The sequence below is a fragment of the Platichthys flesus genome, chromosome 1 (assembly GCF_949316205.1).
Source record: "Platichthys flesus chromosome 1, fPlaFle2.1, whole genome shotgun sequence".
Classification (NCBI taxonomy): Eukaryota; Metazoa; Chordata; class Actinopteri; order Pleuronectiformes; family Pleuronectidae; genus Platichthys; species Platichthys flesus.
The window spans coordinates 13,222,960-13,240,025 of record NC_084945.1 but is presented as its reverse complement, the minus strand read 5'-3'; the positions used below and the strand labels follow the sequence as shown (position 1 = coordinate 13,240,025).

General features: G+C 43.3%; 1 protein-coding gene across 5 annotated transcripts; it reads right to left on the bottom strand.

The window, feature by feature from the left end:
- Positions 1-4,461: 4,461 nt before the first annotated feature.
- On the bottom strand, positions 4,462-16,797 carry myzap (myocardial zonula adherens protein). 5 transcript variants are annotated; one of them, XM_062385460.1, is made up of 14 exons: positions 16,315-16,797; positions 15,589-15,669; positions 11,883-11,975; positions 10,799-10,963; positions 10,578-10,670; positions 10,367-10,480; positions 10,112-10,276; positions 8,977-9,102; positions 8,631-8,759; positions 8,284-8,378; positions 7,811-7,916; positions 7,195-7,278; positions 6,853-6,914; positions 4,462-6,185 (listed from the first exon to the last, which is right to left on the bottom strand). In XM_062385460.1, exons 1-14 carry the CDS (start codon positions 16,378-16,380, stop codon positions 5,933-5,935), a joined length of 1,632 nt encoding a protein of 543 aa, XP_062241444.1. In that variant the 5' UTR covers positions 16,381-16,797; the 3' UTR covers positions 4,462-5,932. The 5 variants fall into 5 exon arrangements, with proteins under 5 accessions (XP_062241444.1, XP_062241433.1, XP_062241423.1 ...); XM_062385449.1 differs by having other exon boundaries at positions 6,853-6,959; positions 16,315-16,796; XM_062385439.1 differs by having other exon boundaries at positions 4,462-6,740; positions 16,315-16,796.
- Between the last annotated feature and the right edge of the window lie 269 nt (positions 16,798-17,066).

Below are 17,066 nucleotides of genomic sequence, written 5' to 3'. Positions count from 1 at the left end.
ACGCGAGGCGGAGCTCTCTCGCCGCCCAGCGTGCAGGCTGGTGAAGTGCACCTCCTCTCCCTGCCACAGCCCAACTGGTGGCCGTGATTTGCTGCCCCCTGCAGGTCGAGTGTCGTCATCAGCCTCGGACAGAGAACTCAAAGAGTAGTCTGTCACTCCAGCTTGTCGTGACCTTTACTAGTGTTGTGCAAGTTTACAACTCTCATGAACTAGTTCAGATTTCAGTTCATACAAGTAAACATGAATAGTTCACGTTCATAGTTCACCATTTAAATTCTGAAGTAGTTCATAGTTCAGTTCATTTCATAGTTTTAAGGTGGAAAGTGAGAATGAAAGACTTAACTTGTTAAAGAAAACCTTATCCATCACTACCCCTTGCCTTTACTGTCGGAATCTTTATCAGACAGTGTGTAAAAATCCCTCTATTCTCTCTGTTGCCATCTTTATATGAGACCGAGAGCTGTTGTGTTGCAGGTATTGCCTGCCCCTTTAGGGAAAGTTTGTAGTGTGTGACGTAGTGCACCTGGCTATTATGGGAAAACTCGCCAAAAGTGACGGACCACCTAGAGGGGAGTGTTGCTCCGCTGTATATCCGAGAAAAAGAGTGTGGCCGCATTCCAAGTAAAGAAACATCTCCTCCTTCTTCTTCACGGAGCGGTCCGGACGGCTGGTTACCGGCCAGACAGCGAGCCAAGATAACCAGTGACAGGGGCGGCTCCTGGTACAGGCGACATAGGAGACTGATTTATCATGACGTGACACATGCAATTTAAAACAATACATTAAGTCACACCATCATCCTCTAACCCCGGGGACGCACCAGAGGTACAAGCGCTGCGAAAAGCGGTCCGCCTCCTTTCCTCGCCCATGTTAAATACTTACACTTACACATAATCTCCTGTGAATACCAGCATCATTTACCCATGAACCAGCGCGGAGAAATGATGATGATGAAAATTAAATATAAAAAAATAAATATAAAATTAAATATAAAAAAATTAAATTAAATTACATCCTGCGCAGAAGCCCATTGCGCACATCTGCACAGAAGTCTACTGCGCACATCTGTGCAGAAGCCTACTGCGCACATCTGCGCAGTAGCCCATTGCGCACATGTTGCGCAGAAATTGCGCGCGCAGTTTTTATTTTTTTTAATTTTTTTTTCCCTTTTGTTATATTTATTTAAGTTAAATTTACATATTGTAAGATATTTTGCCATTAATAAGTTATATTCCACCAATTTTAAGAGTTTGTCTTAAATCTGGCTTGAAGATGGTAAAGAGTGGGATTTTGAACCCGGGTCCTTCTTGTTGGAGATCGTACGCTTTGGCCACTAGGCCACAGTGCCTGACAAATTCTGTGAAGAACTAAACACTACAAGAAGATGGCCAAATTATCATGTGTGTGTGTGTGATCGTGTCATGTTATGCTGCTTTTGATAAACACGTCAGAGAAAATATTTTGTACTTTACTACATATATTTGACAGCCTTACTTAAAAGTTACTTTTAGATTTTTGCCTTTTAGATACTGGATGATTTTTAGAGAATAACCCAGTACGTTTTCCAACCTTGTCTTTGAACGCCTTACAAGAATCACAGTCTGCTGTGATGTCCTGAGGCTGCCCCCTGCTGGCTGCTGGGTTCCTCTGCTGCTCTAGCCTGGTTTGTGCAGCTTGTGATTAACTGAAGTTGTCCATAAAAGAAAATCTTTAATATCCTTCAAGGGCAATTTGATGTACAACCAGCAATCAGTGCACTACAAAAATAAACAAATATAAAAAATGTCAACAAAACACAATATAAAAACCCTATAGACTAAGTAGCAGGGGAAAATTCGCTTTTAATAAATGAATTGATAAGTCGACCAACAGAAAATTACCCGTCAGCTATTTAGATATTCTCGAAACATTTCGTTCTACTTTTAATTTCCTGTTGTGATTCTAATCATTATTAATGTTGGTGACATTTCCTTGATAAATGGGTGGAGGTTTTATTACCTCTGCTAAGGAGGTTATGTTTTCATCTCTGATTTGTCAGTCAACAGGTTTATGTAATAAACTACTGGACCAATAACCACACAACTTGTTAGAAGGAAGCTGCATGGTGTAGAGATGAACCTATACGGCTCTGTTGAGCTCTACTGAGTGCCAGTCTAGTGAATGAATCTGGAATCTTCTCTCAAAAAACATTCCCCCCCATAGGGTTTGTAGTGTGAAGCTAATGAGGTGTTTTATAAAGATGTGATCGAAAACGTCAGACCGAGTGAATCCACTTTATTTCAGCATGAGCAGAAAAAAAGGAGTTTCATTTCACTTCACATCAGTTCCTCATAGAAGCATGCTGCATACAAAGAGATGTATAAAAACCTACTCATTTTGGCAGCATAGTAGGAACATTATAGACTGCGGTTAGAGTCAAAGATGAATCAAAAAAAGATTAAATTAACAGGTGCACAATTCAGAAAGCACCGCAAAGTAGAGGAGGAGAAGAAAGAACATTATAGAGGTAAGAATCACCCCGATTGTGGACATCATTAATGTTTATTTGTGTCGACATGACATGATATGCTATCAGTGCAGGACTCTTTTGATATATTTTATTATATATTTTTATTACAAATTTGTCTGCCTGTGTGTGCATCTGTTTACAGTTCAAAAGTTCTTGGGGATGCATGACACTTTGCGTGTGTATGTTGGGGGGCGCCAATTTTAAATCTCGCCTAGGGCGCCAACATTACCAGGGCCGGCCCAGACCAGTGAGCTGAGCTCCCAACTACGGTTCGGAGCCGAGACACTGGCCAGAGAAGAAAACCCTTGGAAAACGTTGCTTGTTTGGTCTGCATATGTGTGCCATGAGTGATGGGTAATGTAGTGCGAAGTCGAGTTAGTTGGTTTAGGTTAGGCTACATCGCAGACATTTTACGGGCACTGAGCAACGACATGGTGAAAGCATTCGATTTAGACAGCGTCTCTCCTGAGGAGAAAGTATTGAAATGTCCAAAGCGTTGGTGAACAGGTAGGGGTGGGGCACGTGACAATTCTAGGCCAATGGCTGTAGGGTTATGTGGGATGGCAGGCTCTCATTGGCTGATGAGTTGGCGTATCAAGGGTGAATAAGGAAGGGGAGTGAAGAATACAGTGGTGGATGATAGGAGTGTCGGAGTTATGAACAAGAAGTGTGATGTGTTCGCTGGACTTTAATTAAGTTACACATAAAGAGTTGCCTTCAGTTCATCGTTCTCATAAAAGTGAACGTGTTCAATGAACGAGTTATTTTGCGTTCGTTCATGCACAACACTGACCTTTACAGTGTGTGCGCTTGTTGTGTCACTCCGCCATTGAAGCTGATTCTTTCCTCTCTGTAGACAGTGCAGTCAGTGTGAGCAGATTTTCCATCTCTGCTCTTCCTGCCTGGATGTTTCCCAGCCAACCTGTTTCTCCCTCAGCTCAGCAGACAAAAACCTGAACTTGAACCCAGGACGTTACAGCTGTGTCCTCTCATTCCTCTCCCACCATTCAAGGTTGGTCTGACTCTCGGCTGAAGCTGCACACAAAGTCCAAATCTCAATGTGCTCCAGAGCTGCAGGATCCAGATCTGACACAACCTTAATAATATCATTCCTTACCTCATTGCACTCTGATCACTTTAATCATTCAGTTTAATCCACGTTCTTACAATCAGTTTTCACAGTTGTTATCCTGTTCACTGTCCTTCTACAATCATATATACACTAACTCTCACTTTACTATTTGAGTAGACTGGACTGATGTTTCCTGTTTTTACTTGTGCCTTAGAATTGCCCTCCGGGGACAAATAAAGTTGTTTTGAATTGAATTGAATAGTGCCTGCATGGCATCTATAAGTAACATTATTATTATTTTCATTGAAACCCCCAGTCAGACAGAGCTTAAATATGATGGTTAAACAACTGTTCCTGGTCCCTCTTTCTTTTCTTTTCCCCTTTTCCACCCACCTCACATCACCTCCCCCATTTTTCAACCCAACTATGGAATCAGATGGTCGCCCACACTGAGTCGGGTTCTGCCAGAGGTTTGTTCCTGTTAAAATAACGTGTTGGCTTTCTTTGTGTTGTAAGGTCTGGCCTTTACTATGTTGTGATTTGGCACTATACAACTACAGATTTCCATTGTGAGGCCTTTGTACATCATTTCCTGTGAACTGCATAAACAATAGGAATAGGAAAGGGCAATAGAATGAGTGGATTTTTGTTTCTGCACATTTACTGAGAATTTATCTTGAGTGTAAAGTTTAAACATCCAGGATGCGAGTTCTACAAACCAATAAAAAAAAGGCTTTCGTGTTTCTCACTAGTCACAACTATTTCCGTCAGATCAACCCAGATCACTGAAAAATGAGGCAGTCATAGAGGCGACATGGCTTCAGACATCTGTTAATATATGGCTGCGTGTTGGCGTCCATTGACACAGTCACAGTCAGGATACCTGTACAGTAAAGTCTTTATTAGCCAACCCTCTGCTGGCCTCATCTCATTAGTTGCAGTTTGATATGTAGCATTAAGGTAAAGGCACATCATGATGTATTTTCCTATCACAGTCGTGGCAGTGCAGACAACAGCTGGATAACACGTGTGCCAGCGGCTCACAAATGGCAGTCACCCCATCACGGTAAATACATTTAGTTTTGTCATCACCACATAAATGTACAGTTATTATCGTTGTTATTATATTACCCTGTTGAGATTCATCTCCACCACCAGTATCAGATAACAGCTGCTCACAAAGGCATGAAGCATGTTAATAAATATAATGTACATAATGTGACAGTAACAAAATAAGATTCATTTAATTTGTACAGACCCAATAAAAAATGATATGATAATACACTAAATAACCTTCATATACGTAGGCTACGTTCAATGTAAACAAAAAAATCATAATCCTTCAATATGTTATTTACAAAAAGTTTTTTTTACAGAGCATTCGATTATTTACACCCTTCAACATGTATCACAATTAATAGTGCTATGTGCACACAGAGAATCAGAATTTAATAGAAAATACAGACTTTTCATTATCGACCAGATTCCTATTCTACACAGTATAACTCATTAATGTGTCAGCTTCTTACTGGTAAAAGTGAGATCAGTGGTCACAAGACATTTAAAACTATCAGTCCGAAGCCAACTCAGCTTTAAGGGAATAGTTTAACATTTTAAAAGTTAAACTTATTATCTTTCTTTGCTGAGGAATAGAAGAGAGGATCAGTACCACGTTCATATGTGTAACTGCAGTTTGCTTAGTGTTAAACATAAACATATTTAATGGACATGTTCATAATGTACTGATTTGACAAATCTCTGTCCAGACGTATCCAAAACAGGTCTAAATCTCAACAACATAGTTTTTAATTCATAGACATACTGTTTGATGAGGACTAATTATTGGTTGAGAGCAATGGCAACAGAGATAACTCCTGTTTAACTGATAACTTTACACTTCACTGCCTCCAATCAGCTTTCAAGATGCTGGAGGGCAGATTCTGGCCACGTTCACACTGCAGGTCTTGGTGCTCAATTTGGATTAATTTCTCGGATAGTGTTGTTTGTTTAGAAGTTCTTTTTATTTCTAAAATGTGGACAAAAATAATGTGGCCGGGATCAGACTTCAATGTGAACTGGCCTCTGTCGTGAACTAACCGATTAATATGACCGTCGTGAAAAACTGCCATGCATCATATATGAACAAAAAAACTGTGATTTAGTCCAGTTGAGCCTGTAGTGAGAACATAGCTGCAGCTGTTTTCCTTTTCTTCAGCATTATTGCTAAGCTAAGCTAATTTACTGCATCATCGGTAGTATAAAAACAGGAGTGGTCTCAATCTTCTTATGTAACTCAGCGAAGCAAGAGGTAAAGTGTATTTCCCAAAACCTATATAAATATTACTATTGCTTTAAGATGGTTCTATTTTTATATTTGCTGTGATTTCCATCAGTCTCATGAACGGTGTATAAACTCCAGATGCTCTCGATCGAGCTCTAGGAGACGGCTGGGAGGAAGTGGATTGCTCCGGACTGGAGCTTGCGTCTGGGTTCGTTGCAGCGTCCACCTCGTCTCTCCCGGGGCTCACCGGCGTCTCAGGCTCAGCTGGGCGGTTGTAGGGGTACGTCCCACTCTGCGCCGGGGGGGAGGACACCAGGGTGCGGCTGTATTCGACAGGAGTGTATCTCAGTAAACTAGACTCCAGCCTGCTGGGCGGAGGGTTACTAGGCCTGAACGTCCTCGGTCGGGAGGGCATTGTCAGATATAACGATGGATGCTGAAGGGGAGGTGGAGGGGGTAAAGGTTGCGTGGAGGGCAGAGGTTGTGTTGAGGATGAGGGCTGGAGGGGGGGTGGAAGCTGTGTGGGCGACAGAGGTTGTGTGGGTGACAGAGGTTGTGAGGGTGAGAGAGGTTGAAAGGGTGACAGAGGTTGTGTTGGTGAGAGAGGGTGGAATGGCGACTGCGGTTTTGTGGGTGACAGAGGTTGTGTGGGTGACAGAGGTTGTGTGGGTGACAGAGGTTGTGTTGGTGACAGAGGTTGTGTTGGTGACAGAGGTTGGAAGGGTGACAGAGGTTGTGTTGGTGACAGAGGTTGTGAGGGTAATAAGGGGTTTGTGGCTGATGGAGGTTTCATTGATGGCGGCGGCAGAGCGAGGGGTGGGAGTTGATTGGGATGGAGATGAGTCGGTTGGAGCGTGTCATGACTCTGTACTTCACGTCTGCAGATGCACAGTCAGACATCAGGGTGAGAAATCACCACCAAACCAAACAAACCAACTAAATACAACCTGAAGCTACGACACATGTTTCTCCAGCATGTGGGCGTCTTACCTGGGGAGCAGATCGCAGCCTACTCCGATCTCCCTGGTTTCCAAAGCCTCTCGAGGCCTATTCTGTGTGGACATAAAATACTTCAGCTTGTCTTCTAACTCATTATTCTAGGAAAAGAAAAGAAAGGAAACAACACTGTCAGGTCAGACACATGCAAGGGCCTGCAGGGAATTGATAGGTGCAGTGGCGTGAGCAAAACACACAGACGCTGCTGAATGTTCAGGACATCCAGCGCTTGTAGCAACCCAGGCAAATCCTCTGTAGCCATGCATTAGATAACCACACCACACCAAAATCACAACACGCAGTGATCACGCAGTGAACACACCAATGACCTCTTACCTCACACTCCACTATTGCTATCCTGTCCAGAAGCTCGGAGATGAACATGTCCTTCTGGGCGACTTGAGCTCGCAGAGTTTGAACCTTCACAAATTCAAGAAGGGTTAGGGTGTTTTCAGGCAGATCTCATCTCTGCTAATTCAATACATTGCTGTGACCTTATATGGAGCGTTGGCAGTTTAAACCTTCTTTAACATTGTTAGATATTTAGTTTGTGAAATTTGGTGCTTATCCAAATAACCAGGAGAAATTAAGCAGTAATTTGAAACAACTTGGTGCAAATTACAGAGAAATTATAGGCAGAACAATAATGGAAATAAAAGCTCAATTTAAACCAAACTTAATATTTATTAATTATTAAGTTCTTATTGTAAATGTGTGCTTTAAACAAGTAATTTCTCACAGTTGATAAACAATATGCCCAATAGAAATTCATAGCGACTCGCATTCAGCTTTTGTCGACTCTGAGGCCTGAAGTTAAACACATTCCTGCTGCACACTGACTTCATCTGCACTCTGTTGCTTTAGTAAATGATCTCCTGCTTCAGCTAATGTTAATATCCGCACTGATCATCAAATCACACAGCAGAACAGAAGAAAAACAAACCCTCCTCACCTCCTCGATCATTCCTTTGACTTTCCTCTGCTGGCAGAACACCATGTCGTTCAAGTGTTTGATTCTCTCTCGGAGATCCCCTGCTTCGTCCTGCAGCTCTTTGGACCTGAACACGAGCAGCGACCAGTTAGTCCCACAGACGGGATGAGCTCAGGACAGGGAGGGGTTCTTTTTGTGTTTCACAGAAATGTGCAGCCAAGTCAGATACTTCTCAGATTAGGTAATGAAAAACTTCAGGAGGAAAAAAGGAACTACAGCACCCTGGTGCATCTGCAGCCTCTTATAATGGAAGTTTATTCTCGACTTTTGAAATAACGGTTTGACCAAACAAACTTCTCAACTTGAAGATGAAGAGCTTAATATACAACACCATGACAAGTGAGCAAACGTCACTGACTGAGAAATATCATATGATTGACAGCCCACAAACGATAAAGCTTATTCATTGTTTGTTCCTTGAGTTTAATTTGTACCTCTTGGACGCAGTCGAGTCAGTTGTGTCTTTCAGCTCCACCAGGCGGAGGCGCTGTTCACACTCCTGAAGCTTCTTGTTGAGTTGACTCTTTTCCTGTGGAGAGGATGATTCAGTTTCTCTTTGTTGTTGTTGTGAGGAAACGAATCACGATTCTCCAAACAACTTAACATTCTAAATCCACATATTCTTTTCTAAACATTTCATTTCAAGCAGGAACATCTGGACCAAACTTTCGCAAACGTGCAAACTCCACACAGACAGATCTACCCCAGCTGAGATTCCAACCAAGACCCTTCCTCTTCCTATTCTGAAGAATGATTTCTCATTTGTCCCGTTGAATCGTACCTTGCTCATACAGTCCAGCAGACGCTCCAGCTCAATGATCCTCTGGTCCCTCTCACTGATCGTGGCCTCTGCAGTCCTGATGTGCCTCTCTGCGTCCTCCAGTCGCCTGATGTACTCATCCAGTTGCGCCTTTGTGAACAGTAATATATTTTAGATTAGTCATTTATCTTACTTTGAAGTGATTTTTTATTTGACTCTATCTCTGTAAAATGTGTAAAAATCTATAAAACATCTTGAGTGGTTACTCCACATCTAACCTGTTCTTATGACGCAAACAGTAAGTTCTGGTTTCTATCGGCATTGAAACTGATGCGCTCCTATGACATGAGGAGTCAAGAATGCAGACCTGTAGGTTTTCAATCTCCTCCCTGTGCCTCCGTTGTTCTTCCAGAAGCTTCTCATCGTACTCCCTCTGCAGCTTCTCGGAGAGCTCCTGCAGCGCCTGAACGTTGGCCTCCTGCGAAGACTCCACCTGGATGGTTCACAGCGCAGCAGAAATAAGACTGAGCTCGGCTGATCGTGTCACGTCGACGGTAGAACAGTAGAGCAGATGCAGCTGATGTGCTGCTGTACCGCAGTGCGAGGATCTGCTGGATCAACACAAACAGCTTTCTCCACTACTCCGACCTCTCCAGCTCCTGTCTCTCTAGCTCTCTTCTTTAAATATGAAACAAAATCAATTGTGCTTGCATGTGTGTGTTGAAATATGAAGCAATTCAAAAAATATATCATTGGTTTTCTGGCTGCATCTGTATCAGGAGGATGACAATGAGTCAGGTGGTGAAATGGTGGGAATGTGCACAATCATTCAGTCCAGGTTTTAACAAATATAATAATGTATAATGATGAATTAGGCAGCTGGACTTCAGTGAGTTTTCAGCTGGTTGTCTCACACTCTGAGTTTATCAAAGCTCTGCATCTGATTGATTCATTGACTTGTTTGTCTCATTTCAGGCAAAGTATTTTTCCTTTGTCTGCAGAATTCAGGATTAAGTGATATTATTAATATGTGAATACATGAATGAGGTCACACTGTATATAGTATAGATGTATACTCTTTACTCAGGTCTAGGCATATCGTGAGCCAGCCTTTCTGTTAGCATTCCCATTGCAATGTCTTCTGTGCACATTACCAAGTCTTTTAGTTGATGTCATATTGATTTATGGACAATTGGTGCAGCTTGTTTGATCGAATGGGACTGTTGGACCTTAGTGGAGATATTAACCCAACTGAGTGCAATTCTAGTTATTGATAATAATAGATAATATAAAGGTATGTACTTATATTTCTGAAAAAATAAGTACTGAGTCTAGTTTCTACATGTGACGAGTAATCATTTCCCATTATCTAGTAGCTACACTTTTCCACTGTTACTGACTCATCGGACCATTTTGTCACAGGTCATTTGAGTATTCACTGGAGCAGTTTGTGAATGCATGTGTGTGTTTGTGTGAACGAGTGAGTGTGTCCTCATTCTGACCTGCAGCCTCAGAGTCTGGTTTTCCACCTGCGCAGCGGCCAGCTCCCTCTCTTTGTCCCTGAGCTTCTCTTGTGTTTTCTCACAGTTGATCCGCAAGCTCTTCACCTCCTCTCTGGTGTCCAGTCGGCTCTGACAGTTCTCCAGAACGGATTTCTGCAAAGGAGACTTCTTTTACTCATCAAGCCAAACCATCGGTGATGGAAGGCAGCCGTGATCCAGCAAGTCTTCACCGGCTCAGCAACATTGATTTGTTACCTGCAGGCTGATGTTGTCAGTGATGAGGGAGCTGTTCATCTGATCGAAGCTGTCCATGGCCTCCGTCCGGACCCTCACCTCTGACTCCAGACTCCTGCGATGTGAGTTTGCAGACTGCACAAACAAATGATGCAGATTTATTCACAGCTCACAGACAGAGAGAATCTGATGAGGGCGTTATGGGTTGTTATGATGCTGTGTTACTCATTACCCTGATTTCCTGTGAAAGCTTCTGCATGGATTGCTGCATTCCTCCAAACTGACCGTACATCCTCTCTCTCACCTTCTCCAGTGAATCTCTCACCTGTGTACACACAAAACAGACAAATATGATCAGTGCATCAACCCACACAGCCTTGCATTGTCGGTGTGATGCTGACACGATGATTCATCGCCTAAGCTCTTGTTGTTGTTGTGTTCTTCTCCACTCACCTCCTTGATGTACTTCATCTCATCGTTCAGGTGAGTGACCGTCCACTCCCGCGCCATCACCTCCTGCTGTCTGTCGGCGCTCGCCCTCTGCACCACGCCGTACACTTTGGGCCCATGATGCTGCGTCGAGGACTCTGGCACCCCATTGGCCGTGTCTCCAGGGTGCTGAGGGAGACAGGATAGCACCGGTCAGGTTTCTGTAGCCACCCCTCCACCACACCAGGACTGTCACGGTGTCTGAGTATCTGTGTGTTTATGCTTTTACTGTACAGACTTGCAGGCGCATCATGTGTTTGTGAACGGATGCTCATGCCTGCATATGTAAATGTGATCAGGTCTTTCCAGCCTTACTGCTACTGAGCACAGGAAACAGGAGGTTGGCAACAAACAGCTTATAGAAGTACAGGGTGTATTGAAGGTGTCATGTTTCTGCAACCCAGTACACGAGCTGCTGCCGTTTCTGCCTATTGTGCCTCTGACAGCCTAGACACCGGTGGAAACAGATGCAGGGCAGCACAGGAGCAGAGCAGCACTTTACACAATGAAATTACTAAACAACAAATTACAATTATTATCATGACACAGATTAATGACTTTGGCCTAGGAGTTTAATCCGTAAGAATATATACTTCAATTAAATTCCCAGAGGCAGAGGGATTTATTTTGAAATAATAAGGGAATTATTATTAGAACTATTAGAACTATTTAACACGGCTGCATTCAAAACTTCCAACAAACAGCGCAAAACATAAACATTTAGTGGACAATAGAAGACTAACAAAAAACAAATATTTACATTTTAGAAACAGGGACCAGATGATGGATGACATCTTTTTTTTTTCTGTTCTTCATTTTCACTCAGAACAAAAACAAACATTTTCCTGAACTGCTGAGGATGAATATTTAAAGTCTCAAACTCAAAAACCTCCGGCAACATCTGTTCATGCTGAATATCTATGAGACGATTATTAATGACGGTCTGGGAGTACATGCACCGAGTCGTGTTTTACAGAGGCATGTCAGTGAAACACACTTGTGTCGCGGCGTCGGGCCTATTACTCATGTGGTGGATGAGGCTGCCTACCTGCTGAGGTGACTCCCTGCCAGCTGGCCTCCCTCTTTGGATCAGCCCATTCTTCTTCTTCAAGGCGCCACTGACGTCTTTCTCTCTCTGAGCCTGCACACAAAACAACAACAACAAATATTCAACACTGTTGTCGTGTGCAGACGCTACAAAGTAAAAAATGACTCTAAACTCCTTCATCATTTTGTGGAAGCATTCCACAGCACAGACACCTTGTCATTAGCAAAGCCTTTGTCGTGATAATGTCTTCGAGTCTGTCGTGCTACACATAGCAAAGATTCAGAAATCATGCAAACAGTTTCCCTCATGTTTGTTCTCTTCATCTTATTATTCATTTCTCCTTTGCATGTTTGTTTTTCCCTCCTCCATCCTGCAGTAATATAAATTTGTTATGTATACTGTAAATGTATGTGAATGATTTGGTTTTGGATGGATGGATGGATGGATGGATGGATGGATAGATAGATAGATAGATAGATAGATAGATAGATAGATAGATAGATAGATAGATAGATAGATAGATAGATAGATGGATAGATAGACACATAGTCAGGAACTTTTAAAAGCCTGTGCTCAGACTAAATGTTCAGATCTATTACCAGAGAAACAGGAGTCCGCCTCCACATCTCTCTGAGATAAGAATGAGGAGAAACCAGAACAAAGACGCCAGTGTTGTCTGGGCTGAGCTGAGCCTCACATTTCGGCACCGCTCAATCTACAGAGGACATTCTGCAGAGAGAGACGCTGATATGTGGACGTGAGTTCCGGCCGATTGGAGGGAGGACCCTCTCCACAGTCATATTTAAGTTTTAACAACACTGCGGCGCGCTTCTCTGAGAGCTCAGAATTTTAAAAGCTCTCCGTTCTTTCGCTTCAGCTTTGGATTTTGAAGTGTTTGACTAAACTGTGGGAGAATGTTGACCAGGTTTTTGTCTTGCAAACTGCAGCATAGTAATTTTGGTGTGAAGAGCACAAAGGTTCCTTTTGAGTCGTTCATAACCGTCACCAACTACCTGAATGATGCACCTGAAAGACGTCCCTTTGTAATAATCACCTGTCGGTGCATTGTCAAACTTTTCTCAGTGTCTTATATGAACTAACTGCTCCGTCCAATGACTTCATTGTGAAGGCGACAACTGACTGGATTAGCTCCTGATTTCCAACACAAACACACAAGGGTTGTATTTGCAGTCAGAACACAAAGACCCCCTCGTGCAGCTCCTTGAGATGAGTCGTGTTCACATCGAAGAGACATTGAGCCATTGTACAGACGAAATCTAATACTGCAGGAGGAGGAACATCTAAATGCAGCCGCTGTGCCTATCACTCCTGCGTGTCATGGCGTAGAGCGTCTCATCCAGGCCATCGTCACTGGCTGGATTGTGTCACTGATCTCTCAGATGCAGGGACACGCCCGTTGTCATTTCTGAGAACCGTGTTAACCAGCGTTTCTACTGACACACAATCTCTCTGCTTATCTCCATCAGAGGATGTATCAGCATCTTCCTTCTTCCTTGATTAACTTCGGCTTTTACCATTTTTGTTTACTTCAACCCAAGTGACCTACGTTTGACCTTCGCTAAAGATCCAATGTGTACGATTCCAGATTGAGCGGCTTGAGTGAAATCTATATATAAAGTATAATTAAATCTGTATTTAAAGACGGAATGGAAACTCAGTGAGAAAATAAATGCAATACAAATTGGACTGTTAAAATCGTGTTTAAACACTGTGTGAGTATTTGAATTGAACGAGTTGCAATAACAGGAGCCCCTTCAGAAAACTAAACTCTGATATTCCTCTGTAAATTCCTCTGTAAGGTGTTTTCCTACCTTTCTGTAGTTATATTTTGAATCACTATGTGAATGTTTTCATGTGAAATATTTTGTAACTTTAAGATCCCAGCGCAGAATGAGAGTTAGATGAGAAGGCTGATTGCGGTCCTGGCTTAGCACAAAGACGGGGACAGAGAAAGTCTGGATCTGCCCTATGTGTCTAATCCTCTATCTCTCTCTTTTTACAGATAAAACAAACAAGAAGTTTTAAAAAGTGACATTCACAGTTGCTGTTTCTTTGATTCTGCTGCATTTGCACAAACCAAAATATCCTGGATTCCATCGCTGCCATTTTGCACATTTGGATCCAGAGTCTACTCTATGCTTAACGATCGGGGGATGGAGCCACTGTAGCAGGATCCTGTTGATACTCAAGCTCGACCTATCATGAGACAGTGTCAGCTGTCAATCATGATGCATCAGTCTGTTTATATCACAACAAATTCACTTGAACAATCATCACTGTGATGAGAATAACTTAACATGAAGGAAACGATCTCTGAGATCAGTTTATTTGACGTGTTTTTCGACTCTTTATCTTAGACCATGTCCCATCTGCTGTCACGGTGGAGGTGGGGTTTTATGGCTTCACTTTTGGTGGAGCAGTCGCGTCATCCATCTTTACTCTATGGTTTCTTTATTCTAAGACGCATGCTAACAAGCTGATGGTGTCATGTTCTCGTGAACAAAGTTACTACACAAATGTACCAAAGTGGTATTTTTCCTCGTAGGCCGATTCTTACCATTCGATTTTCATTTCCAAAGCAACATTTCTATTTACACTTTACATTAACTCTTAATTTTCTCTTCAGCTGAGGCGACTGTCTGTGAAATCAGCCTCTGATGGGGGGGGGGGGGGGGGACTGTCAGAGACACACTGTCTGCTTTGGGCCGAGAGCTGCATCCTGACTGAACACACACTGAAGTACACGTCATCGCCGAGCACATGCAATACGCTCCACTTTTGTGTGCGCACTTGACCGGACTGTCCTCTGTCATCAGTTCCAGTAGTAGTGGGCACGCCCTCCCTGTCAGAGATTAAGACAGCGTGCTATCTGAGGAGAGATAACTTGACGAACACCACACTCCTTGGCCAAGGTTCATGAAAACATGCCACCAGGATCCATCTGTCAGGATCCTGCGTTATTGCAAGCACCAGAAGCAACTCCTCAGGGCCAAGAACAAGTGCGGTATCACTCCCAGTTCTCACACTCTCACTGAGAAACTCTGGCATCAGCCTGTGGACCACAGATCCTTAACACAAACAAAGAGCGGGGCAGAGCCACCTACAGCAAACACCCTGCAGCGTGGACTCATAATTATCATTTCACACAGCAACAATGTGGAACAACAAACATGGATACTGTCTGACATATTCTGGACTTTGAGTAAAAGCCAGTGAGCTTTGTTTGATAAGTTACCAGAGTGTGTTTTTACAGTTTCAGCTGGACTGTCAGGTGTTTTTTTTTAATATATTTTCTATGGAATAGATTTAAAACACACAGTCATGGAGGAGCTTTGAAGTAAATTTGAAACAGCTGTATGTGCATTGTCTCTCTCTCACACACACACACACACACACACGCCCTCCTGTCATTATTATGTAACTGCACCAGATGACGAAAACACATGTATCTCTGATGCTGCACCGTCTCTCTTTCCAGGTATCATGAATGTGTGCGTTATTTTTGAGAGACACACAAATTCACCTGGTCTGTGGAGTTGAATTCAGTTTACCAAGACGCAACCTAAGGTGGAACTCGCTGCATCAATCGTGCACATATCGGAGGAGAGCTGTCGAGCAGGATCTATGTGCAGGATGCAGCTTGATTAATAGCAGCGTTTCAAGAGGAGTGAGATTAGTGACTTACTGTGTCTGAGTTGGTTGTTTTTGGCTCGTTGCTCCCATTGTCTCCCGCATGGAGAGTCAACCTGAGACGTCTGATCCTCCTCTGAGAACAACAAACGCACAAAAGGCAAATAAATGGTATGCGAGCACATTCACATTTGTTTTGAGATGTGTTGCTATGAAAAACGTGCAGCACAATTGTGTTTTATTTATAGAAAATAGTTACAGAGCTGCAAACAAACTTCATGCAAATGCTCGGAAACGGTGAGACGTGTTTGGTTCTGTACTATGCAAAAACACTTTTACAGTTATGTATTTGGAAATATCTCATCTCAAGACATTATTTAGAATGACTGCATTATACTCCTCATATCCTTCCCAGTTTAGAAATATGAACAGATTCTGTCTTCATTTACAAACAATGGGGGTAACTTGAAAGTACAAAGGCCGGTTTTATGAGAGAGCTGTTCAAATAAACATGACGGCCTCCTGCACACTCAGCTCCCATTACACGCTCCTGTTAGTGAACACATCCCATAACAAACATGAACTTTCACAGGATCAGGGCACAGAAAATATTGTCTCACAGTTTACAGATGAGAAAATCCACAGAGTCGGTACAACAGGGGACAAACGGAGGAGGAGGAGGGGGGTGAACCACTGAACTGTTTTCAAAACACAGAGGAGGAGAAAGAGAGAGACCCAGGGAGAGTTTCAGTGTCCTGACTTCTCTGGGACTGCTTCTTACCTCCGAGTCGGGAGATTCCTCTGTTGTGGTGGTGGAAACATTTCGTCCTGAACCGTAGCGAAGCATGTCTCCTCTTCTGTCCACTCCTCACTTCTCTTACTCTCCCCCTGTCCAGCCCTCCTCCCACCCTTCCTCTCCTCTCACTCTCCTTCCTGTGTCCTGCTCAAAGTCTGAGAGCGACCATATGCCCCCAGCCCCAGCCGGGGGAGAGAGGAGGGAAATTCCACTCTGTCTAACCTGCTGCTGCTGCTGGTGGTGCTGGAAGTGCCTGGGAGTGCTGTTGGTGTAGCTTTGGTGGTGGGAGTCCACAGGACCCTGAGGTACAATCCAGACCCACACTCAGCAAAACAAACACAAAAATGCCATTGTCTTGATTCCAAGCAGACTGCTCATCTAATCCACTGGGCTGACAGGCTTGTCAGTCACTCAGCGAGCTCTCTGCCTGACTCTCGACTCTCCCTGACTCATTCAGTTCTCTCATCAGACCTGCTGGGCCACATTTCACCTGCCTCCCCGGTCACAGGGCGGGTCCCGAGACAGGTGGAGCACTTCTTATCAACAGGGGTGGGGGAGAGGCAGGGCTGCGTCTCACTCTGAACTTCACACTGAAGGAGCTGGACAGTATCTCCCTGTTTAGCATGTTTCTGATTACTGCAAAATGTATTTCTACTACTTAGTCACAGGCAATGAATATATGACTTTTGTTCTTTTATCAAAAGATTGGTCTCCTACTTTGCAGTGGTGGAAAGTAA